General features: G+C 38.6%; 1 protein-coding gene across 4 annotated transcripts in view; it reads right to left on the reverse strand.

The window, feature by feature from the left end:
* Positions 1-27,854, reverse strand: part of LOC126106893 (uncharacterized) — a 206,511-nt gene that overhangs the window by 176,084 nt on the left and 2,573 nt on the right. For 3 of the 4 annotated variants that reach the window (XM_049913305.1, XM_049913306.1, XM_049913308.1), the window contains exons 2-3: positions 8,865-9,808; positions 8,232-8,306 (exon numbers count right to left, since the gene is read on the reverse strand). In XM_049913305.1, coding sequence (XP_049769262.1) covers positions 8,232-8,306; positions 8,865-9,429 — 640 coding nt within the window. In that variant the 5' untranslated portion in view covers positions 9,430-9,808. Of the gene's footprint in view, positions 1-8,231; positions 8,307-8,864; positions 9,809-22,999; positions 23,065-27,854 lie in introns of those variants that run through there. The other variant, XM_049913307.1, reaches the window with a different exon arrangement.

A 27,854-nucleotide genomic window follows, 5' to 3' on the forward strand; every position in this document is an offset into this window, starting at 1 on the left:
TATAACACAACAGAATATAATTCATGAAGTACCAATATCAAATGCCTATTAGGCCTACTACAAGCAAAAAGCTTTATGTTAGGAAATAGCTTCACATTTCATTCAAACCCACCAGTTTCTCAAGCATGAGACTGAGTAGTAGTATTACGAAATTTTTATGTAAATTTGGAATCGTCTTACCGTTCCATAATTTGTGTGATGTCCCCGTTCCTTCTGCTTCCTCGTTCTAACAATCGAGTCATCACCAATTCTGCAGCTATTCCTGCCACTGTCAAAATTTGTTCGCCGATTAACTTCACTAACCCTGCCAGAATCACCGGTTTAGTTACCCCGCGATTATTCTGTGGTTAGGCGTTGTTACATATTTGTAAAAAACGTTTTCTGCGTTACTTCCAAAATAGAACTTAAGCAGCTACTAGCTGGGGACTGTACAACTGGTCCTCACTGGTGTAGCGATCTGGCCAAAAATTTACTGTCAAAATTTCATTTTCTTGGATACAACGAGAAGATAATATGTGATCTTTCTGACTTGTTATTCCTGTAGTCGTTTATTTCCATTTTGGTAGACTGAATCTATGGATTTCGCTAGTAATTATAACAAAGCTATCATTTGAAAACCCAATCAATCACATAATAGAACAGTGATTGGCATTCATACATTCAGCTTTACTCCGCTCAGCTCGTATAGCCCCATTCCCTTTTGTCTGCGAAAAGTTTATTTCTAGATGCGATGAGGATTCTCCTGACAGAGACATCACGTAGGCTATGCACGCATTCAAAAATCAACTTAAGATTCACTCAGAAATGAATTTAAAATGTGTTCAAAAATGTTGAAAAGCCAACAGGGATGTGTTTCAAAATCATATAAATGATCGATAGATCAACGTGCACTGGATGCTAGGTGCTTTGTGAAACAAGTTTTTTTCCCTCGAGAATATGAATTTGGCGCCCCCCCTTTTCCCAGTAGCGTCTAGCTGCTTGCTGCAACTTCTGGCACAGCCAACTGCCACATTCCTGTAGCTAGAATCAGGAGAATCTACTGCTCAAACGTGACTCAACTACACATGCGCATGAGCCCGCTCGTAACTGCTAACATGAATCAAATGTGAACAGTTGTGACTTCACGCTCATGGGAGGGAATTTGTTGTTATGGAGTATTGCATAGTCTTCCTAAAGCCTTTGACACATTTGCTGTTGGCAGACGCATGCATGAGGACTATGTGCGTTTGTTGTATATGGCGCATTTCCTTTACAATTCAAGTTATTTTTCTTCTTTTTCCCTCTCGTTTATGTTTTAGTGTTGAAGTATTATTCTGCAGTAGCGGGATACAGTAATATCCTTTGTTAGAGTAATGGTTCTTAGCAGTCAGAATTACAAAAATCTAACTGAAAACTAAAACAATGAAAAATTCCTGGAATTCTATAAAATTCCCCAGTTTTCTCCCAGATGATACATGTACATATAATAAAGGTGTATTATCTAATAAAAACCGCTGATGTAACAAACCGATAACTGTCTGGGAAATAGGAACATTTGGCTCAATTTCATATGTCATAATCGGCGTTTTTTAATTTCTGCAGCTGTCATTCATTATTTAAATAATGAAATACTGCACTAGTTACGTATTTTTTCATGCTTAGCACGACGCATTTCGAGAAATTTTTTCTCGTTGTCAAGAGAAAACATGTACATAAATATTTTGTGTGGTGTTTCAGTATGTGTTACTCTGTATCTCTTGCTCTGTAGTTATCTTTATGACGTTATCAGGTACTGTGCCTCACGAGATCAGAGATAGAAAAGATTAATACGATTTTAGTAAACTGCAGGAGCATCGAAGGAAAGGTCCCAGAATTAGTACTGCTTACTGAAGATCAGTATTCATCCCCATTCCAAAGTAGAGAAGTTCTAAAGAATGCTCAGATTACCGAACAATCGCACTTATCTCACATGCTAGCAAAGTCATGTTGAAAGTATTACAAAATAGACTTCACCAATATCTAGATCGGGAGCTACCACAAGAACGAGCTTGATTTAGGACAGGAAGAGGAACTAGAGATCAAATTGCGAACATTCGGTGGATTGTGGAAAAAGCAAGAGAATTCCACAGATGTGTGTACCTCTGCTTTATCGATTACGTCAAAGCCTCTGGCTGCGTCGATCACAACAAATTATGAAACGTACTGAAAAACATGGGTGTACCAGATCACCTCATTCTTCTGATACGGAGTTTATACCTCGACCGAGAAGCCACGGTGAGAACTACGTACGGAACAACGAAAGATTCAGAAAGGGGTCCGGCAAGGCTGCATACTGTCACCGTACTTATTCAATCTGTATGCAGAACACGTCATGAGGAATGCGAGGCTAGATGAAGGAGAAACAGGAATTAAAATAGCTGGAATAAATGTAAACAACCTCGGGTACGCGGATGATACGATCCTGTTGGCAGAAAGTGAAGAAGAATTGAGAACACTCTCGCTGAAGGTGAAAGACGAAAGTGAAAAGGCCGATCTTAGGCCGAATGTGAAGAAAACGAAAATTATGGCAACTACACCTACCAATTAGTGGGATATAGGAGGAGAAACCACGGAGGTAGTAACCACATTCAGTTATCTCAGTTCCCAGATCTCTGCTGACGGCGACTGCAGCCACGAAATCCGGAGACGCCTGTTGCTCGGTAGACAGGCAATGTCAAACCTCGATAAGGTTATAAGGTCCAGAGATATAACACTAGCAACAAAGATCCACGTTGTGAGGTCTACGGTCTTTCCAGTTGTGATGTACGGATGTGAGACCTGGACCATTAGAAAGGCCGAACGGCGAAGAATCGACTCCTTCGAACTGTGGTGTCGGAGGAAACTTCTTACAAGTTCCGTGGACTGCAAAGAGAACCGACAGATCAATATTGGAGCAAATAAAACCAGAATTCTCCCTGGACGGTCTAATGTTAAAACAAAAGCTGACCTACTTTGGGCACACAATGCGAAGGCATGCCTCGCTGGAAAAAAACATTAATGCTGGGGAAGATTGAAGGAACTAGAAGAAGAGGACGTCAGAGGATGAGATGGATCGATGGCATCACAGAAGCAATGTGTTCCAACCTGGAAGGTCTATGGGAGAAAGTGCAAGACACGAAAAAGTGGCGTGATTTGGTTCATGAGGTCACGAAGAGTTGGAACTGACTAAATGAACAGAGAGAGAGAGAGAGACTGAAGATTATAATGCATAGATAGTATTGGGAACAGAAATCTGGTTCAAGCCAGACATCAATGACAACGAAATTCCAAGTTCAGACTCGAACGTTTATCAGCAGGATAGGTTAGTCGCCAGTGGTGGTGGTGTGTTTATTGAAGTAAAAAATTCGATAAAATCTAGCGAGTTTATCACCAATTCTGAATGTGAATTCATCTGGGTGAAATTGAGTATCAAAGAATTGTCTAAAATGGTGATTGGATGCTTTTATAGACCACCTGGGTCAGGATCTGTAGTTGTAGAGCCCTTTAAATACAACTTGCAGAATATAATTAGTAATTTTCCTGATCGTGCCGTTGTAATAGGGGGCGACTTCGACTTGTCAGGTATAGATTGGCAGTGTTATGCCATCAAAACTGGTGCCAGAGACAGGGAATCATGTGGCATTATTCTGTATGTCTTGTCCGAAAATTACCTTGAGCAGACGGTTAGAGAACCAACTCGTGAAGGTAATGTCTTAGACCTGAAATTATCGAATCAGTTAATGTAGAGGAAGGTATCAGTGATCGTAAGGCTTCGACAGCATCTATGACGACTGGTCCTACAAGGAATATTAAGAGAGGTAGGAAGATATATTTACTCAGCATGGGTGACAGAGTACAAATTTCAGAATATCTCAGCAGTCAGCATCAAACATTTGGTGACAAGGACGAAGATGTGGAGAACAAATGGAAAAAATGCAAAGGTATCGTTCAATACGCCCTAGACAAGTATGTACCGAGTAAGGTTTTAAGGAATGGGGAAGATCCACCACGGTTTAATAGTCACATTAGAAAAGCGCTACATAAACGAAGAGTCCTTCACCTCAGATTCAAAATAAGCAAGAACCCAGTTGACAAACAAACGTTGAAGAAAGTGAAATTGAGCGTAAGGACAGCAATGAGAGGAGCGTTCGATGATTTTGAAAGTAAGACGTTGTCTACTGACCTGAGTAAAAACCCTAGGAGATTTTGGTCGTATGTAAAATCAATAAGTGGGTGAAAATCATCTATTCATTCTCTCAGTGACCCCACAGGCAACGAAACAGAAGATAACGGATAGAAGGCCAAAATACTGAATTCGGTCTTCCGCAGTTGTTTCACAATGTTAGATCTTAAGACCGTCCCTCCTTTCGATTGTCATGCATGTGATGAAATGGCAGATATTGAGATAACCAATCACGAAATTGAAACCAGCTACAATCGCTTAGTAGTGGAAAGGCTCCAGGACCACGAGATACGTATAAGATTCTATAAAGATTATGCGAAAGAACTTGCTCCCATCCTAGCAATAATTTATCGTAGATCAGTTGAGCAACGAAAGGTACCAAATGACTGGAAAAACGCGCAGGTCATTCCAGTTTTTAAGAAAGGCCATAAGATAGATCCACACAATTAAGGACCTACATCATTGATGTCAATCTGTTGTAGAACCATGGAACATGTCTTATGTTCAAGAATTTTGACGTTCTCAGAAAAGAACACCTCATCTATAAAAATCAACAAGGATTCCGCAAACAGAGATCCTGTGAAACTAAGCTCGCTCTGTTCCCCCACGAGATCCACGAACAGTGGACAAAGGCACTCAGGTCGATGCCGTGTTCGTTGATTTCAGGCAGGCATTCGAAACTGTCCCGAATTGCCGCTTAATGAAAAAAATACGAGCTTGCGGAGTATTGGAGCAGACTTGCGATTGGATTCAAGACTTTCTTGCAGATACAACTCAACACGTCACACTTAACGGAACTTAATCAACAGATACATACTAGTAGAAAGTGTCGGATGCTCTTTATGGGTATACGCAGATGAAGCAGTTGTCTATACCAAAGTAGCAATATCAGGAGATAGTAAGAATTTGCAGAACGACCTGCAGAGAATTGATAAATGGTGCAGACTCTGGCAGTTGACCCTGAACATAAATAAATGTAACATATTGCGCATACATAGGAAAAGATATACCCTACTGCACAGCTATACTATTGGTGACAAACAGCTGGAGACAGCATCTGCTGTAAAATATCTAGGTGTAACTATCCCAGAGCGACCTTGAATGGAATGACCATATAAACAGACATGCAATAAGTAGACACCAGATTCAGATTCATTGGAAGAATCTTAAGGATGTGTAACTCATCCATGAAAGAAGTGGCTTATAAGGCACTTGTTCGCCCAATTCTTGAGTATTATTCATCTATCTGGGATCCCTATCAGGGAGGACTGATAGAGAAGATCCAATGAAGAGCTGTGTGTTTCGTCACAGGATCGTTTAGCTGGTGAGAGAGCATTACCCGAGATGCTAAACAAACTCCACTGGCAGATGTTTCAAGAGAGGTGTTGTGCAGCACGGAGAGAGTTACTATTGAAATTTTGAGACAGCACTTTTCAGGAGAATTCCAACAACATATTACTTCCTCTCACATATATTTCGCGTATTGACCACGAGGAGACAATTCGAGAAATTAAAGCTAATACAGCGGCTTACCGACAATCATTCTTCCCCCGCACTATTCACGAGTGGAACTGGGTTGGAGGGATCAGATAGTGGTACTGAAAGTACCCTCTGCCACACACAATTTGGTGGCTTGCAGAATATGATATAGATGTAGATATACTGCTTCCTGCAGTCACATACTGCAACTGAGTTTGAGAAGGCAAAACTGGGGAATACTGATCCTGCCAATACCAGGCGTCTACTTCGAGAAATACAGAAGCATCCGAACACCCATCTGCTTTGACCCACGACATCACAAATATGGCGGAAACGACCACGCACTAAGACTCCAACATGGCATCTACGACATCATTACGTAAACATGACAACAAACATGAAAATACATTGAAAAACCAAAACACACACGTTCCACAGAAATCCTAATGAAACTAACGGGACAAGCGTGGGAAATAGGGGGTTTTTGGCTGGGGACAAAGTAAACATAAACAAATTTACACACACACACCAACATACCAAACCACACAAAACGACAGGAGGGGGGGGGGGGGGGGGGGGGGGAATCATAAACTGACGACACAAAACCCTCCAAATTCTACTAAACGCAAAAATCCTCTGGAATCGGACACTTCCCTTTACCCGTGGGTGAGTTGGGTCTTTCTTTTGGTTGTGTATTTTTTGTGTGTGTGTGTGTGTGTGTGTGTGTGTGTGTGTGTGTGTGTGTGTGTGTGTGCGCGCTGGCCAGCCTAGGTTGCGGCACTGGAACTTTGTTGTGGTAAGTTATTTTTCTTGTTTTTAGTGTATTTGTTGGGTTCAAGGGAAGTGTTCTGTTCCAATGTGTGGGTGTGGCTATTCCAACGTGTGGTTGTGGCTGTGGGTGTTCCGATATCGGGAGTTGCTGCTGAGTTATATGGATCAAGGGATGTGTTCGATTCCAATTTGTAGGATAGGGATCTGCTGTTGAGCTGTATGGGAATGCCACACCCACACATTGAAACAGAACACTTCCCTTGAGCCCAACACAACAAATACATTAAAAACAAGAAAAATAACTTACCACAACAAAGTTCCAGCACCGCAACCTAGGTCGGCCAATGCACACACAAGTGCGCACGCGCACACACAAACCACCAAAAAAATACACAACCAAAAGAAAGACCCTACCCACCCACCCCAACTTCCCCCCTCAACCCAAAATAAAATACCCATAAACAAAAAGCAAATGCAAAATAAAAAAATCTCAATCACACACTAAAACTCAACAAAAACTGCAACAAAATAGATCCTCCAGAACTAAATCACAAACCAACACACTTTTCCCCCCCCTCCCCCCCTGCTACAGTGGAACCCGGTTCTATAAACTCGCCAATTAACCCCACTAATTCCACCTTAGACTGCTCCTCCACAACCCTAAGAACACATTCCGAACACCCCCCCCCCCCCCCCCCGACACAGACCAACCACAGACAGACTTACTCCTCACAGACTTCCTTTTCAAAAACTGTGACTCGTCCACCTCCACCACAACCCTAGGCCCACCCAACCTGCCCCTGTACTTAATAAACTCAGAACATACTTCACGACAAAACGAAAACCAGTCCATCACACTCCTCTCAATCACGCCAGTATCATGCGCGCAAAAACTTTGTGAGACGATCTATAACAAAAGACTTCTCGAACAAGGAACCGCAACGTATGGAGCGCCACAGGTTATCCCTACGGCACCGCACCGTCACATATAACCGGCCCTGGTCCGAGATGCCGGAACTTTTGCCAATGTCATTTCGTGGCGACAAACAGCACTTAACCACCTCCGCAATCAACCCAAATAGCTGTAGGAATTTTATCAACTCCAACGGAGTCGTGCCCATCGTGGCATGCAATCGCAGACTATTCATTTTATCAGTCATATCCATACCAAACAAGTGCAACAACAAATTAATTTACTCAAATTAACACACGTTAACTGAAACCAATTCTGCTCCAAATACAGCCAAAACGAGAACTAGCCAAAGAAGCAGTAACACCAAACTGAACCCAATACACAACATGAAACCCCTAAGCACACCACCAGAGGGCACCACGAACCGCAACACGACACTTACAAACACCCCACACTCACAAACCAAAGTCTGCGCCTTCGTGACATCACGCATCACAATAGCCTTACATCACGGGTCAAAGCTGACAGGTGGGATCAGACGCTTCAGTCGACCCCTACTTTGAACTATGGCATAAAAACTGGCAGACATAAACCACTCATCAGTATCCAACACTTGTAAAATATGCACAATGTCAAGATTTCCTGTTACTTGCATGACACCATATTCACAGTTTTGCCAAATCACAATCCAATGGTCTCATTCCAACCTAACTTAAGTACCGTGGCTGCACTACATGTCAATCTGACAACACAACTTAGTAAATTTATAAAATAAAAACTATCAGTTTTCTCACGTCTCTCCTTGTGTATATGTGATGCTTCACACCATGGGTCAAAGTCAACATCTGGTACAAGTATGTTTAACCCACCCACAAACTGACTGCTTACCTGGCTCCGTCTTCGGAGATGATGGGATTTCATCAGAGCTTAGGCAACAATCATCATCTGTAGTTTCACATTTTTCTGCAAATCAAATGATGCATAGAATCAAAATGTGCTGAGACACATGAAAAACGTAGAGAGTAATTAATATTACGATACATCATGAAGATTCAAGAAATTTTGCTTGAATCGACAAATTAATAGCAGCTAATTAAAAAGCAGTGAATATGAAAAGTTTGTTCACAAATCACATTATGCTCCCATATTCATTTTAGGCAATGCATAACTGAAGCTGAAAAAATATTTACGACATAATTCCCATACTCGATAAAGCATAAGAATAGAAAAAATATCAATATTTAACACCTTAGGAGAGTTATATCATGTCACCAGTGAGTAACCTCAATGAAGAATTTACAGGTGTATATTTTTATTCAGTGCAAAATGGTCTAATGTAAAGCAAACATTTAACTTCAATGATATATATTTCAGTTATCTAAATATATGCCATCATCGAGTGTTTTTTTTTAACAATTTAACTATTCTTATACGGCATAAACCAGGAATCAAAAGCCATCATTAAAGTATCTCAGTAAAATACTAAGGCTGAATTTACATAATGATGGACACTTCACTTACGTATGATGGCTATCAAAGCTTCTATATAGTCTTGATCTGAAGAAGAGTCTTCGAATCCACAGAATTCAGATGTGTCGGACAGCACACTGGTATCATCGGCAACAGATTCTGCTACCCTCTTGTCATCATCCTTAAGTACACTCGGTTTTGTTTCTGGTTCCTCTACCTGGCCTTCGTCGGCAGGATTGCTAGCAGATGGTGCGGATATCCCATCAACATCACTTGCATCGTTCTCTGATAAACTACAGGAATCTGAGAGGTCCAGGTGCAATTTCCACTTATCACCAACACGCGGTACTTTCTCCCCATGCCTTTCTTCCCCCTTAGCATTAACACTGGACACTTCTGTAGCAGTTTTAGGGGCATTTTCTCTGATCGCATCCTCTGTTTCGCCAACTGCACCGTTATGAAGTTCAGCGTCCTTTGAGGGAACCTCCTTCTCTACACTACTACCGTTGGAATCCGCATTACTGGAGTCCTCTGTGCTCCGCCGACTAAGCGTGGATCGCGACCTACTGCGCCTTTTAGAACTGGCTGCCTTATCTGCGGATGGTTCTGCATCCATGATGCGTAAATATGAAATACAATGAACTTCTAAGGAGTAATAAAATTTACCGCCCTTTTTTACATTTAAGCGCGAGCTTAGCTCAACGTCATCACACAATGCAACATTCACTTCTCACCACTTAGAAAGATATAAACAGTTCGAATCACGAAGTATCATTATCGCAGAACTGAAGTTGGTTTACCAACACTTCTCCTCACTACGAAGTTTGTACACAACAAATCATTCACACATTCACGGACGCTCAACTCTCCATTTTCTACGTTCCAACGCTGAGAACCGTGTGCAAAGATAATCGCAGAGATATTTCACTACGTATCCTCGGGAGATGGCAAGCGTCAACCGCGCTTACACATCACGTGACGGCCGCTGCGCTTTCCTGAAACGAAAACAGAGCATTAGAATAATAGACAATGAAGCTACATATACGACGCTTCGTTACTTCCGCAAGACAAGGTGAAATGCTGTCGTTTATTCTGAATATTGCATAAGTTAGCGATATGTACCTTGCTTTCACATAACGAAACAAATATAACTGCACATATTACAACCCAATGTGGAATTACATTCTTTCGAAACTCGTTCATGGCGCCACAACGTGAACAAACACATCTTCAGCGGCCTGGCGCGAGAGCCTACGCGCTACTATCAAAAGTCTCGCTGATGAACCATTATTATTATTATTATTATTATTATTATTATTATTCTGTTTGCCACTACATCGTTGGCAGTTAGTATACTTATCTTTGCTCGTGCACAAAGAAATCATTGATTTGCTGCGACGCGGATGTATTACGGCTACTTAAACCTATTAATATTTGGTAATGTGTATTGTTTAGGTAGTGACAGCGAAATTTAGAGTACATGTTTGGGGGATGCCGATGGGGGAAACAAAAACATTTTCGTGAATATCATGTTAAAACCAAACACGAACACAACTCTTTGAAAAATAATTTATTCTCATGTACTCAAGTAATTGGAAAAACAGACTTTATTTAGGCACTTGTAGAACGACATGTAACACATGGGAAGGTATATGGTGCAAAGGTTTAAGTATAACAAAATCATTGCCAGTGTTACAGAGATAACACATTGCTAATAAACATAAAGAAATAAAATGTTTAAGTGTGTACTTTTTTCGTTGCACAATTTTATGTAGCATACAAACCACCATAATATGCACGCACAGAATGCATTTTATGTATATTTATTACTGATGGTATGTATCACCCAGAATGGCAAGGTATGATTGCTAAGGTAGCGATGAAACTAATTCGCTTTGTAGGAACCACTGCACTCCAATAATCCGGAGTAATTGGATTCTTATTTTGGAGTAGTAACATTCAAATCTCCACTTGGCTAGCTGGTTCATCTAAACTACAAGATACAAATGGTTTTCTTCCCAATGCATTTGCAATTAAACTGGCATCTCTAAATGACCTTCACATAAATGGGATGTTAAACATTAACCTACCAACATACACACATCTTGAAAGCAGATACATGTCTCAAACAGAAAACTGCATTATGTTAAACACCATATATTTGTATTAACAACCTTTCAGATGTTGAATAGTGTTGCTTACTGTGATGTAAGAAAGCCATATTTTCCAACACATATAAAAGTGTTGTTATTTGGTTTGGAGTTGTTCTTTGTCAGCAACCGATGATTGAATATTACTCTGAAACATTACACAGTAGTGCATAGTGCATTATTTCAATGCTAATTACATCTGTGATGAATTCAATGAAATAAAAATATAATGAAAAGAACAGTTGCTTTTCATCATGTAGCGGAGATGCTGATTTAAAACAGTGAAAAATAATTTTAACTATCTAAAAAGGCATGGCTTCCTAAAAGGATAAAAATATCTTGTAAACAGAAAAGGGAAGGAGTAATGATCCAAGATTTTCAGTCTCCACAAATGTCATAATACACAAGAATAAAACATGTTCCAAAATTCTGTAACGGACTGACATCAGATATACAGACCTGTAGTTCTGCACACCTGTTTGACAACCCATCTGGAAAGCAGGAATGACCTGTACCTTTTTCCAATTATCAGGAACACTTCACTCCTCCACACACCGACAGCACACTGCTGCTAGAAGAAGAGAGATTTTTTCTGCATATTCTATGTAGAATCTTATCAGTATCCCGTCAGGTCCAGTGACTTCCTCTATATTGAGTGATTTCAATTGCTTTTCTGGTCCATGGTAGGTGATTTCAATATCAGCCATTTTGTCATTCATGGAATGAAATGACTGGTATAAATAATGATATTCCTATGAATTATGATGAAAAGCAGTCTACCAAGTGATAAAAGTAATGAAGATATGCAGATGGTAGGTGCAGACAGAATTTCCTACACATTGTCCGATAAAACCACCAAGAAAGCACTTTGCTCAAAAGTTTGCACATGGCCATCAACACTAAATGACAGTATAATTATTGCTTCATACCATTAATTTTATTTTGTTGTGTTGTGTTAATAGGTTGAGAATATGAGAACAGATTTATGTTAGCCCACTCAGTAATTGAAGACCTAAGTTTTCAAAAAATATGCTAAACTACAGGATGCATAGCACGCTTAAGCGGGTTAAGATGAACCTGCCGTTTCAGAGAATAGCTCATATTAGGGGTAAATTCAGGTTATGGGGGAATATGCTCCATACCACTGCATGCTGCTGTTGGCAATTCATTCACTTTGGATGTAGTAGTAGTAGTATACATTAGCCAATGAGAACTACTGAGTCTAATTACTTGTTTCGGTGGAATGTACAATTTGATTAATTTTGTTTTCGCATAGATAGTGCAAGACTGACAAATTACTGGGTGGGCTTTTATGAACTAACTTGGTTACTGGTTTTCCTATGTATTTTTTGTATTGTATATCAGCCTTTCTAGGGATACTGTTTTGCATTCCAATGTCATAGTTTGACTGCGAGTTGGGTATTTTCATATTGTCGCATTTCTTGAGGTTACGTCTGTACAAGAACCTAAGTGTACAGTTTACATTTTACATAATATTCTGTTTTATATGACAACATTATGCACAATATATTCCATTATGCTGCTGTGCAATTTCATGCACTTCGTATCATGATAATATTTAGCAAAAACTATTTCCTTATTGGTTCTGTCACCTTGTCTGTTGTTGTTGTTGTTGTTGTTGTTGTTGTTGTGTTGGTGGTCTTCAGTCCAAACACTGGTTTTATGCAGCTCTCCATGCTACTCAATCCTGTGTAAGCCTCTTTTATCTCCGAATAACTACTGCAACCTACATCATTCTGAATCTGCTTAGTGTATTCATATCCGTCTCCCTCTACAATTTCTACCCTCCACGCTTCCCTCCAATAGGCTACTAAATTAGGGATCCCTTGATGCCTCAGAATGTGTCTTACCAACTGATCCTTTCTTCTAGTCAAGTTGTGCCACAAGTTCCTCTTCTCCCCAATTCTATTCAGTACCTGCTCATCAGTTATGTGATCTATCCAACTAATTTTCAGCATTCTTCTGTAGCACCACATTTCGAAAGCTTTATTCTCTTCTTGTCTAAACTGTTTAACGCCCATGTTTCACTTCCATACATGGCTATACTCCGTGCAAATACTTTCTGAAAAGACTTCCTGGCACTTAAATCTATACTCGTCGTCAACAAATTTCTCTTCTTCAGAAACACTTTTCTTGCCATTGCCAATCTACATTTTATTTCTTCTTTACTTTGACCATTAGTTATTTTGCTTCCTAAATAGCAAAACTCACCTACTACTGTAAGTGTCTCGTTTTCTAATCTAATTTCCTAGCATCACCTGATTTAATTTGACTACATCCCATTATCCTCGTTTTGCTTTTGTTGATGTTCATCTTATACCCTCCTTTCAAGACACTGTCCATCCCATTCAGTTGCTCCTCCAGGTCCTTTGCCATCCCTGACAGAATTGCAATGTCATCAGCAGACCTCAAAGTTTTTATTTCTTCTCCATGGATTTTGATTCCTACTCCAAATTTTTCTTTTGTTTCCTTCAATGCTTGCTCAATATTCAGATTGAATAATATCAGGGACAGGCTACAACCCTTCACACTCCATTCTCAACCGCTGCTTTCCTTTCGTGCCCTTCAATTCTTATAACTGCCGTCTGATTTCTGTACAAATTGTAAATAGCCTTTTGCTCCCTGTATTTTACCCCTCCACCTTCAGAATTTGAAAGAGAATATTCCAGTCAGCATTGTCAAAAGCCTTCTCTAACTCTACAAATGTTAGAAATGAAGATTTGCCGTACGTTAACCTGTCTTCTAAGATAAGTTGGAGGGTCAGTATTGCCACACTGTGCTCCAACATTTCTATGGAATCCAAACTGATCGTCCCCAAGGTCGGCTTCTACTAGTTTTTTCCATTTGTCTGTAAAGAATTTGTGTTAGTATTTTGCAACTGTAACTTATTAAACTGATAGTTCAGTAATTTTCACACCTGTGAACACCTGCTTTCTTTGGGACTGGAATTATCATATTCCTCTTGAAATCTGACAGTATTTTGTCTGTCTCACACATCTTACTCACTAGATGGAAGAGTTTTGTCATGGCTGGCTCTCACAAGGCTATCGGTAGTTCTAATTGAATGTTGTCTACTCTTGGGGCCTTGTTTCAACTTAGGTCTTTCAGTGCTTTGTCAAATTGTTCATGCAGCATCAAATCTCCCCTTTCACATTCATCTACATCCTCTTCCATTTCCATAATGCTGCCCTCAAGTACATCGCTCTTGTATAGACCCTCTATACACTACTTCCACCTTTCTACTTTCCTTTCTTTGCTTAGGACTGGTTTTCCATCTGACATCTTGACATTCATACCGTTGGTTCTCTTTTCTCCAAAGGTCTCTTTAATTTCCCTGTAGGCAGTATCTATGTTACCCTAGTGATATATGCTTCTACATCCTTGTATTTGCCCTCTAGCCACCCCTGCTTAGCCATTTTGCAGTTGGTGTCAATCTTATTTTTGAGACATTTGTATTTCTTTTCGCCTGTTTCATTTATTGCATTTTTTATATTTTCTCCTTTCATCAATTAAACCCAATATCTCTTCTGTTACCCAAGGATTTCTACTAGCCCTCATCTTTTTATCTACTTGATCCTCTGCTGCCTTCACTATTACATCTCTAAAATCTACCCATTCTTCTTCTACTGTATTTCTTTCCCCTGTTCTTGTCAATCATTTCCTAAAGCTCTCTCTGAAACTCTCTACAACCTCTCGTTCTTTCAGTTTATCCAAGCCCCAGTACCTTAAATTCATATCTTTTTGCAGTTTCTTCAGTTTTAATCTACAGTTTATAACAAATAAATTGTGTTCAGTGTCCACATCTGGCCCTGGGGGGGGGGGGGGGGGGGGGAGGGGGGGACATATGCAAAATAGTTGTTGGAGCAAGTTACAATGTGAGACACCTATTTGAGTGAGACTTTTAGTCAAACCGTGTATCTCAAAAAAAAAAAAAAGAGCAGACGGAGTCTCATCAATTTCTGGACATCACAGCACACATTTGGGGACCCTTTTTGGGAGAAAACGCCGCAGCTTTTATAGGTTTTTCACTTATATTTGACAAAAGCTCAGATGTACTCAAATGAGCACAGCTTGCAAGTATTGTGCACAGTGCCAACACAGAGTTGTAAGAAAGCATTAAATGTCTCAGTTATACCACAACCAGACTTAATTTTTAATCTGTTGGTGAAGCAATAGCAAATGTGGATTCATCATGCAAAGAGTTCCATTATGGAATCACACATGGTGACCCACTAATGACTGAGCATAAGGGAAGCCTTGTCTCCCATTTCAAAAATCGATAGAGGTTATGGGTATTTTGTTAGTCATTGTTTTTTATCAAGATGCATTACATTCTAAAACAGCAAATATCAGGGATATCAAGAAAGAGTGTAGAGAGGGTGGACACGAAGTTTAGGGTTTGACATTCTGTCAGCAATGAGGTCACTTGAGGCCATTCAGAAGCTCAGATAGGGTAATAAACAAGAAGGAAATTACCGGTGTCCTATCAAGGGAACCAGTCCAGCATTCTCCTTAACTGATTAGGGAAACCATTGAAAACCTAAATTCATATGGGGATTTAGATCTCATTCCTGCTGAACACAGGTCCTGTGTGCTAACCACTGTGCCACCTGACTTGTTTTGAAGTGAATACATTTTAGTGGACATCACGACCCATTTAACATTCTTATACCCTGACTTTTTAAAAATTATCTGAAGGTACTACTTCTGGTGATAACCAAGGTAACATAACCAGTTTATCAAATATTTTGAAATAAGAGCTGAACATTTTAACCTTTTAACCATCACCCAATGATGTTGCTCCATAATCTCAATAATAGTGTAGCCTAGCCTCAGCAATTACTCATCTAGATATAGATAATTAACGAAAACACAGATAGGAGAATGAAATATTTGGATTAACTGTAACATTCAATAGTGTTACAACTCACAAGCAAATTGTCACCTTTCAACCTATCCTAGACATTAGGCTATGTTACACATCAGTATGACACCACAACCCACATTCCAAAAACTAACATATATAGAAAAGAAATATTGCCAGTGTTCTATTTTTTTCTGTTTTCACACATGTGACGTCACATAAGCATGCTGGCATTTGGTATCAGTAAGTTCAATTGACTCTCAGATTCTGTGTGGTAGAATATTTACTGCTAATTGTTTCCATATGCCACACAGCACATATGCATAGACGAAAAATCAGCTGGTATGTAAACTTTACACCTGTTCGTTATTAGTAATGTGCTGGGTTACAAAAGACTGTCGGAAGTACAACAGAATTAGAAATTCATTTTCTATGGATATAATATGCATTTTTATCCACAGAAACATTACTTATTGTTGGTTTAAAGTAACATCTACATTCTTTCTATTGTTAGCATGTTAGATCTTATTTCAGAATAAATTATGCAACTGACCTTGCAGTTATGATGGCATTCTGTAGCACAGAGTATTAATATATAGACAACTAACAGCACAATCTAAGTCAAAAACAAACACAAAATGTTCATTGTTAGTATAAGAAGAAACACAAATTTTCACTTATATTACTGAAAACATGCACGTCAATATAACGAATAATAGATGGTTGAAATATAATGAATAGTAGATGGTTGAGGCCATGATAGAAGCATTTACTGTATTACTATTTATTGTTATATGCAATAGTGTAAATGCATTTTAGTTTCCTTGGAGTCTTGTTCCATCATTTAATAGCATGCTAAATTGCCTTTTTTTTCAATTATACCAATTTAAAAAGTTGCCGTTAAATAGTACAGGTACTGCAGTTTATTAAACTCATCTTTTCTCATCAGTTTTCTTATTTTTAAGTTGGTATTATTGATGGTAAAAAGCAATGTATGTTGTTTCGTGAATAAAAAAAAATTGTGTACTACAATTAGAAACACTGACTTGTACAGAGATAAATAGACCACAGAACTTGTGACAAGGTGTTGCCCTGATACATAAAGAAAATAGAAATAACTGTTAATGCATCATAGCTAGGTGTATAACAACTGCTTTGAGGAACACAACAGATACAAACATGTTCTGCACAGCAAATTAAGACAGTTTTAGTTATAGTAAACCTTAAATAATCAAAATATATTTACTTTAGATTACAGAGAGACATGGGTTTCTTCCAGCTTTAAAAAGAATTTCAATCTCTCAGCCATATCTTTTATGCAGCAGTGTGCGAACTGAAGTATACCAGACATAAAGCACTCAGCAAACAACTTCCAATGGTAACTTGTAGAATTAAATGAAACTTGTTACCTAATTATACATATCATAATAACTTTGTTTATCTATTACAAGAATACTGAATGGTTGGCCAGTAACTACCTTCAAGAGGGAAAATTCAAAATACTGCCAAAAGAAACAATAAAAAGTAGAAAAAAACTTAACCTAACCTTCAGAATTGTTAGTTTCTTCCTCAGGATGGAAATATGATAGGTTGGAAAGGAGGGCTTGTCAATTAGACCCAGGATGAGAGAGAGAGAGAGAGAGAGAGACCTGTTGAGATGATCTTCATCTATCCATGTTCTCACAACAGGTAGATTCCCATCAAACTCAGGTCTGAATGCCTGGCCCTTCTTTCTACATCTACATGTGTCCCATTATACCAGTAAATTGGGTTTTTTACCTTTCTATTCATATACGGAGTGCTGGAAGAACGATTGTGTGAATGCCTTTGTACAGGCTATTATTATTCTAATCTTGTCCTCGCAATTCCTGTGCAAACAATACATAGGGCATTGTGATATATTCCTAAGTCATCATTTAAAGCAGATTCTAGAAACTTTGTTGGGAGACGTTTTCAGGATAGCTTAAGTCGATGTTCATGAGTCAACATGAACAGCAAGTGTCCCAGCACACTTCCCTGGGGCATACCCAAAGTTACTTGTACATCTGACGATGATTCTCCATCCGTGATAACATGTTGTGTCCTCCCTACCAAAAAGTCCTCAATACAGTCATAAATTTCACTTTATACCACATACAATCAAACTTTTGACAATAAGTATAAGCATGGTACTGAATCAAATGCTTTTTGGAAACCAAGAAATACTGCATTTACCTGACTGCCTTGATTCAAAGCTTCTAGTACGTCATGTGAGAAAAATGCAAGTTGAGTTTCACATGATCGATGTTCTCAGTATACATGATGGTTAGCATGGAGGTCATTCTGCTCAAGACATCTCATTATGTTTGAGCTCAGAATATGTTCTAACACTCTAAAACAAATCGATATCTAGGATATTGGGTGTTAGCTTTGTGAATCACTTCTACTACCCTTCTTGTATACGTGTGTGATCTGAGCTTTCTTCCAACTACTGTGCACAGTTTTTTGTTCATGGGATCCACGAGTGATTATAGTTAGAAGAGAGGCTAACTTAACCATAAATTCACTATAGAATCAGATAGGGATTCCATTGGTCCCCAGAGCTTTGTTCAGTTTTAATGATTTCAGTTGTTTCTCAACACCACGGACACTAATACTAATTTCACTCATATTTTCAGTGGTATGAGGATTAAACTGAGTTTTACTTCATAAAGGAACATTTGAAAACGCAGTTAAGAATTTCAGCTTTTGCTTTGATACCCTCAATGCCGTTCCTGTCTCATTCACTATGGACTGGACACTAACTTTGGTGCCACTAATAGCCTTTACATATGACCATAATTTCTTTGGGTTTTGTAAAAGGACATTTGATTATATTCTGCTGCGGAAGTCACTGAAGTCTTGACGCATCGCTCCCTTGACAGCCAAATAAGTTTCATTCAGCATCTCTCTATCTACAGTCCAATGCTTTCTTTTTTCCCCTTGTTATGCAGTAGTCTCTGTCTCTTTTAGAAGTTTCCTTACACTGACTAAATACCACGGAGGTCCCTCCCATTATGAACTGTTCTACTGGATACATATCTATCCAGCACATAGTCAACTATTGTTTTAAACTTAAGCCACAGTTCCTCTACATGCTCCTGCCCTTTGCTGAAAGTTTCAGCTTCCACACTGAAATTTGAAACTACTGATATGTTTATCTACTGTACTGAACATACATATCTTCCTGTATGTTTCAGCTGCCTTCTGTTATTTGGTAATCATTATTATGAAACTGTCCCATGATCACTGATACTAGTTTTGATGTGGACATCCTCAAAGAGGTCAGGACTATTTGTTGCCATTAGGCCCAATATGTTTTCACAAAGAGTGGGGTTCAGAACTATCTGTTCTAGGTACTTTTCAGAGAAGGCATTTAGTAATTTTCCAAGGACATCTTATCACACACATCTTATCACACTAACAAAACTGTAATTTTCCCAATTAACGGTTCGATAATTAAAGTCTCCATAGATGATTACAGTATAGCTGGGGAACTTACGTACAAGCATACTGAGGTTTACACTAAAGCTTTTGGTCACATCAGGAGATGGGCCAGGTGGGCGATAGAGGGATCCAATTACAATTTTCTGCCTACCCCTCATACTGAGTCTTGCCCAAACAGTCTCACATGCAGTTCCAATTTCTATCTCAATGAATTTGAGTTTCTTGTCTACTGGGAAAAATACTCCACCCCCATTTCCCATTTGGCTTTCCTTTCAACATACAATTAAAATTTCCCCAAAACCTCACTGCTATCAATTTCCGGTTTCAACCAGTTTTCTGTACCTGGTATTATGTGAGCTTGGTATTATGTGAGCTTCACTGCTTTTCAGGAGCACTTCATTGTGAATGCTTCAGAAGTTAACCACTAGGATTTTAATACTCTCTCCTGTGGCAGGTACTTTCAGTCTTACATGTATACAGGGTTATTACAAATGATTGAAGCGATTTCACAGCTCTACAATAACTTTATTATTTGAGATATTTTCACAATGCTTTGCACACACATACAAAAACTCAAAAAGTTTTTTAGGCATTCACAAATATTCGATATGTGCCCCTTTAGTGATTCGGCAGACATCAAGCCGATAATCAAGTTCCTCCCACACTCGGCGCAGCATGTCCCCATCAATGAGTTCGAAAGCATCGTTGATGCGAGCTCGCAGTTCTGGCACGTTTCTTGGTAGAGGAGGTTTAAACACTGAATCTTTCACATAACCCCACAGAAAGAAATCGCATGGGGTTAAGTCGGGAGAGCGTGGACGCCATGACATGAATTGCTGATCATGATCTCCACCACAAGTTTTCCATCGGTTTTCCAATCTCCTGTTTAATAAATGCCGAATATCATGATGGAAGTGCGGTGGAGCACCATCCTGTTGAAAGATGAAGTCGGCGCTGTCGGTCTCCAGTTCTGGCATGAGCCAATTTTCCGCGGGCTACGCATGAAACTTGCCGGCACGCGTTCAACCGTTTCTTCGCTCACTGCAGGCCGACCCGTTTATTTCCCCTTACAGAGGCATCCAGAAGCTTTAAACTGCACATACCATTGCCGAATGGAGTTAGCAGTTGGTGGATCTTTGTTGAACTTCGTCCTGAAGTGTCGTTGCACTGTTATGACTGACTGATGCGAGTGCATTTCAAGCACGACATACGCTTTCTCGGCTCCTGTCGCCATTTTGTCTCACTGCACTCTCGAGCGCTCTGACAGCAGAAACCTGAAGTGTGACTTCAGCCGAACAAAACTTTATGAGTTTTTCTACGTATCTGTAGTGTGTCGTGACCATATGTCAATGAATGGAGCTACAGTGAATTTATGAAATCGCTTCAATCATTTGTAATAGCCCTGTACTTCTATATTTCCTACAGCTCTCATTATCTGGATCAGACGGAGAGTCACCTAATCAAAAAAGTCCAAGGATGCATCCCACACACAGTCTGCTACCTGGGTAGCAGCCTCTGATGTTTAGTACACACCTGCCCCACTTAGGATGGCCCTACAGTTCTCAACCCAAGCCACAATCAGTACTGAGGACAATGTTGCATTTTGTGAGCTTCATTGAAACTCCACGTGCAAGTCTGGTCTTCTCAACTTTCTCTGCCAGTCACTGGAATGATCAAAGTATAACCTCAAATGACATGTATCATTTGTTCCAACATATGCCACAATCTGCAGCTGGTTGCATCCGGTTCCCTCAATGTCTGCTGGAATAGCCTCTTCAACATGTTGGATGAGGCCCTCGGTGTACACACTGAGGGCATCTGGTGTCTTTTCCTATCTCTTGTTGCTATTTCCCTAATGGATACCATCATTCACCATATGTTTGGACTGCTGATAATTAATACACCCCTACCATTTTGCATTTGCCTCCTCCTGGCGCGGAACAAAACAGGTGAAGTGAGTCCCACTGGCTAAATTCCAGTTTCAGTGAAAGACATCACCTCGAATTCGTTGGTTAAGGATAGCAAAATAATAGTTCTAAAAGCGATGTATAATTATTTTTCTACTTTTAAATGTATCTCTCAGCTGCACTGAGAATTTTGGCTCCTAAAGGTAAGTATTCATTTAGTTATAAGTTGCAGAGCCTGCTGAGGAGGGCAACCCTTCAGGGATTTGGAACAGTTCAAGAAACACATTAACATGAGACAAAGACACAGAAACTTAATGTGTATGCTGTGTTCACAAGAAATTATAACTGTACTGATAACGTTATTCATACTCATGTCATCTAAACCTAATCAAGTATGTTAGTAAGAAATTTGCTGCTCTCAAAAATGATGCTTCCTCCTCAGTTTTACTATATATGGCTGCTATTAGTATCTAAACATTTACTTAATTACAGTGGCATTTTTCACAGTAACATTTATTATTATTTTACATTTATAAATACTGAGTCCTATTTACAGCTCCTTGTTACTTCACACACAGCTTTGTAAGAAACATTGTTATTTGCCATGCAGCTAACAGAAACTTTCAGCCTCTGAATTCAGTTATTCAGATAATTTGTAGAAAGAGTGGCTCCTTTTCTTTTGAAATGCCAGAGATTCCCAATTCCTTACTTTATATTAGATGGGAACTTACTGAAAATCTTCACAACCAGAATACTTAACTCCGTTGTCTTCTTGTAATACTATAGGTTTTTCAACTGACTGTTCCTTCTGATATGATGGACTATTTTTAAGAAATGGCAGTTCATTTTCAAACCACATTATATCATTATAAGATGCCAATAGTTCCAAATTTCAAACTGAATCTTTTCTTTAAAAATCACTTGATGAATATTAATAGCCAAGAAGACATGCAAACATTCTCTCTCTCTCTCTCTAATGGAAAGAAACCCATTTTCGTAATAGTAAGTTACCCATATTGTTGTAGACAGATGTTACAACTGCTGTACAAATAACATGAATCTCTCACAATGCCCCACATTACAAGGAAAAGTCTAATTTGTTGTAATGCAAAATAGTTTTACAGAGAGTTCTGGTTCTTTAATTATAAACCTGTTACATTAATATGCAGGTCCCCTGCAAGCAAAATTCCCTATGATAGACCAATGAATAAGTATTCACAAATTTCTGACTGAAGTGATACAGTATGATGCCCCCCCCCCCCCCAAAAAAAAAAAGACTGGTAGTATCAATTCACCATAACACAATTTCTACTCAAAACATCACCAGAATCATCTAAAGTAGTAAGAGCTACATTAAGAAATGAGCTTTCCAATAATTTATTCACCATTGCAACACACGTGCAAAACTGAATCGCCCTAAGAGCACAGCAGAAACATTAACTTTGATTATATTAAACTGCACTTTCAGTTCATATAACATACACCAATAACAATCAAATCCCAATTATACTTCTTTTCCAGTGGCAAAAGGGCACTAAATACTCATTAATTAATTTTTATGTTTGTGTCATACTCATAGTTTCCAGCAATTCTGCAGTGAAATATATGTGCATTGCTAAGTGCAGCTATTTTAAGTTCCTTACTGACTCTTGCAGCTAAAATATCACTCCAGTTGCTACTACCAATAGGAAATAAAACCTAACTTTTAATATTAAATACATTACTGTTAACTTTTAGAAAACTTGACTATCACTAAATCTAAAAAGTGCAAGAACTTACAGAAGTAAATGTGTGTGTTCTTTGCTCCAACATATGCAGTGCCATACACAATCTATCTCATCATCTTGCAACACTCACTGTCAGCCAATCAGAGGAAGCATAACAACAGCCTATCACAGGCCAGAACCTATCAGCCACTGCCAACCTTGGAAACAGCAAAGGCCCCAGGGTATTTGAATGGAATGCAGACAGATTGATAGCAATCACTCAGACAGTTTACCATTAACAAAAGAGTAAACAAATGAATGCAAATTAAGAAATGGGAACAGTATTTCACTTTTCTTTCTGAACAGTGAGCTTTGCAGTTGTTGCCTTCAGAAAGTCACAAAATTAGTTACGAATTATCCACTGAAACAAAATAATAAAAAAAAAAAAACTTCAATGAGAGAAGACATCAGAAAAGAACTCAACAGTTTTCAATTGATCACATACCTTGTCTACGTCTAAACTATTTTTTAGTAGCAGATACAAATTCCATCACATAACAGTAAAAAAAAAAAAATCTAGTAATAATTTGCCTTCCATGATAACTGCACACAAAACTTTCATATATGTAAGGAGAATAAAATGAGCATGAGGATGAAAATTACAGCATGTACTTCTGAGAAAACTCAGAAGGTATACATTTATTACTCTTGTTAGTTGACCAATGCACAAGAGAGAAAGGAATTAAGTGTTTCCTATTCAGAGAATATTAAAAAACCAATCACTAATATTGAATATCAATAATAATAATAATTTTAAAATTGCCACAATAATGAGCTCTACACAATTGATATATTAAGGTGCTAAATCTGATCATACTCTACTTAGCAGTGATTTACGTATACCACTGTAGGAAAAAACTGTGTGTTCAAAATAAAGTGAGAGCAGTGATTACATGAGCCAAGTGTTTCAAGATCTAATGAAGAAAAGCTTTACAAACTTTATACTTTTACAGAACCCTCTCAACATTAACGAACTTAATGAATTGTAGAAAATTAAAAGTTATCATTCATCAGAAGACTGCTATTGTAGATTTAGAAATCACATCAAAATACAGCATGCGTCCTGGATATTACAAACAAAATCAATGCAAAAATTTACACAAAAAAATATTTTTCAGTTTCTTAGAGAAGTTAACAGAGCATAGACAGCAGTCCATCTGGTTGTGGGTTATAGCAACCAGTGCAAGTGGAATTGAAAAGCTCCTTATATTACCAAAACACAACTAATTGAGCCCCTTTCAAGTTCTACACAATCTGTGAGTGACTTAGCTCACTCTTGACATCCCTTGAATATAGAAATGTCTCAAGTTACAGGGAAAGAGCACTGTTAACATCCCTTAAAAACTTTTGAAATATAAGACTGCCAGACAATATCACTTGCAGTAATTAGGAAAAAAGAATCCTACACAATAGAGTTCAAACACACTAACTGGCCTGGAACAAAGTACATTTATCAATAGAAATCAGTGTGGTATCCAAAAATATTGATCTTCTGAAACCCAAAATGTACTTCAAGACTTTCTTGTTGGATTGAAAATTTCTTAACTAGTAAAATACATGTCAATATTCTGGATCGAAAGGTATGTAAGGACACTGAAATAATATCTAGTGTGCTTCAGGGGTTGTAATAGGAATATTACAGTATTTTTACACTTTAATCAGTTAACAAACAGTATTAGTTTTAATTACAGATATTTCACAGACAGAACAGTTATCTACAGGGAGAATAAATGTTAAAAGTAATTTCCAGTAAGTCCTAAAGAAAATGGCAGTTTGGTGCTATGACAGGCAATTAACTCCTGATTTAGAGAACTGCTAAGATGTAAAAGGGGCCTGCTCTGAAAATTTCATGAGGCTGCTCATGTACAGCATATAAATCAATGCAGTACACTGCAGCACTCTGCAAAACTTTATCCAGTCATGCAGAAACAGCTCCCCTGGAAAAGTAATTATGTGGTTCACTTGTCAGGTAGCTATTTAAAGCTTGAATTTTTCAAAAAGTTTGTTGCAAAATGCACTCAATCTGAGTAATAGCTAGGCCTAGTACTGAAGACACCTATGCCCTGTTTTGATATACTTGAATGTTGTCATATGTTGGTGCCAGGCTACACAGCGAAAACATTGAGAGTTTGCAGCATATTCAGTAGTTAAAACTTTAATGGCATTTTGCAGCTTCTTGCAACTGCAACTGTGTGAACCCACATTGATTGTAATACATTTTGAGAAAAATGCTTTCTCTCTTACCAACATCTAGCATAAGATGGGCTATATTGCTAAGATATCCTTGGCAGACTTTAGAAAATGTCCAGAAAGGTATGGAAGAGGATCATCAATTGTTATGGGGAGTCAGAAATTATTTGATGGTTCACAGCAACAACTGAGTACATTGATATGGCACTATTTACACAATGATCATTGCTTCTAAATCATTTAATGCAATTTATGGTACCACACTATCAGGATTAGTTGAAAAATAACCTTAATTTTGCAAATCATACGATGCTGTGTGTCCATGGATGTACTTACATTTTGACTCATTAATTATTCAGTGCATTTTTTGTAGCAACTCAGTGAAAGTAATTTTTATGCTATCATATTAAAATTGTGATCAATTGACTGTATTTTTTTTTATAATTTTATTTTTGTGATTTAGGACCAAAAACTATGGTGGTACATATAACACCATGACACCTTTGTGGGGTATTGAAAATATGGCGGTAAATGGATTTTCCTCTTCCCTTTTGTGAGCCGTTATATGTTGCCATTTCACGTTAAAAAAAAAATTGTGAACAGTGTTTCCTGTGTTCCACTAAGGAGATTTCTTGCGGCTGCACACCCGAAACTTAATGGAACAGTCTTTGCGCCGCCAAAACGTGAAGATTCACAGTGTTTCCTGTTTTTATTTTATGTTTTCTATTACTTTATTTACAAACATCAGTGATAAAGCTTATTTACCACAATTTGAAAACAACCCTAGAAACTTTATGATGCAATAAAGATATGAGCTGATACAGATCACAATGTACATTGTGAAGCAATTTGTTCCAACAACTGTAGTGATCCCACAACTTATAGAATCTGATTGTTGTAGCAGTTTTCATACACCTGGTGCAATGTACTACCAAAGATGTCTGGGGTAGACAGAGGTGGTAAAATGTATTCCCAAAAGTTTTGGTCTATCCCTTAGTTAGTGGTAAGTATATTTCCCAAGGATACAAATGACAGATTAATTCTGTGGTAAGTATACTTCCCAAGCACCTCCCAGAAATTACTTTGGTGGTAATCATACTCCCCAAGAACCATTAAAACACCGTTGTCTGGTGGGATATATACTTCCAACAGTCCTGAAGACTATATTTCACAACAAGTAGAAACTAAAGCTGGTGCAGCAGGCTGAAACTAGGTGCCAGGAGCATACAGAAGTGGTAACAGATATTCCCATAAATGCTGTAAAGTAACATACTTAGTGCTAAGTATGTCTCCCATGGCCCACGAAAGAGTTAAAATCCATGCAAACAACAACAGAAACAGTTCTCCAGAACAGGTGCAGAAAAGATCAAATTGTGTACCCCACCAGATATCCAGAGCAAGTTTCTAGCAATATGCTATCACCCTAAAAATTAAAGATCATGTCTGAAATAATTAAACTGCAAATTTGAAGTTACCTGGGTGAATAAGCAGAAAAATTGCCATGCAAGCTGTCAAAGTGGCATCTAACAGGAAAGATGGCACCAGGCTGGGAGCCACATGATGTTTAAATTATAACTTAAAATCACACACAAAACTCTGCGAGTCCATCACTGAAAGAGTCTTCGGGGATGTGGACTAATCATCAAATACAATGCTACAGACAAGCAAAAATAAAGAAAGGAAAGAAACTTATAAGTCTTGTGATGCACCCATAACAGTTATTAAATGTAACAAAGAGAATTCCACTGCCAACACAAAGTCCTTTATTAAAAACAGTACCAGTGTCAGAGGAATGACTTCCATATTCGGACATTTTAATGTTGACAATTACAGCAACTTTTAGGAAGGCGATAGAGTACGTTGTAGGGCTATGCAGCACATTTTTTTGCCAAGTGGCTGTTATTTTCAACATTAAAATGTCCGATGATAGAGTTTAATCCTCAGACTGGCAGGGCATTGCGGTAGAGGTGGAATTATATTTATTGCATGGAAATAGCGAAGGCTGGAGGCTGTAATTCTTCAGCAGAGGTAACTAGAAAACAACATTGACTCATTTTGAGAAGGGAGGAACACAATCACAACCGTCTCATCAAAGAAACTGATTATTATTTTAGGGAAACTACAGAAACACTAGATCTGGATGGCCACACAGAGATTAGATACCCTCTAATCCCAGAGTATCAGTACACAGAACTGCTGAGAACTACACACACTGCATCTGTACACTTGGCAGAAGAACTAAGTTCACAAAAAAAACACCCCTGAGAAAACTATAAAATTACGAAGAGACAGAGTAGCTGGCCAGTGTTTGCTCTGGTCCTTGTCAGCAGGTAGGTCTGTATCATCCTACGGTCTGAGAGGCTTGCCACTCATTTCTAACATTCTCCAACCTACCCCTAAGGAAGGAACTAATAGTTGCAAAAGCTAGTATCAGTTTCTGGTTCTTTTTCATTTTCAAATGACTATTGACAGTATTGAACTTTCACACCAAAAGGTAACTACTGGCTAGCCTTTACGTCTCTCTCTAATTTTATAGGCTCAAAAAAGGCAGATACACAGACTAGTGCATCCCATTAGGAGCACAATTCCAGTACTCCTAGATTTCAGAATTCCATATTCTTCTTACAGGATATATTGCCATGTAGAAGTTGGGATGGGGGTGTGGAGGCAACAAGCCA

This window comes from Schistocerca cancellata, chromosome 10, assembly GCF_023864275.1.
Source record: "Schistocerca cancellata isolate TAMUIC-IGC-003103 chromosome 10, iqSchCanc2.1, whole genome shotgun sequence".
NCBI classification, from domain to species: Eukaryota; Metazoa; Arthropoda; class Insecta; order Orthoptera; family Acrididae; genus Schistocerca; species Schistocerca cancellata.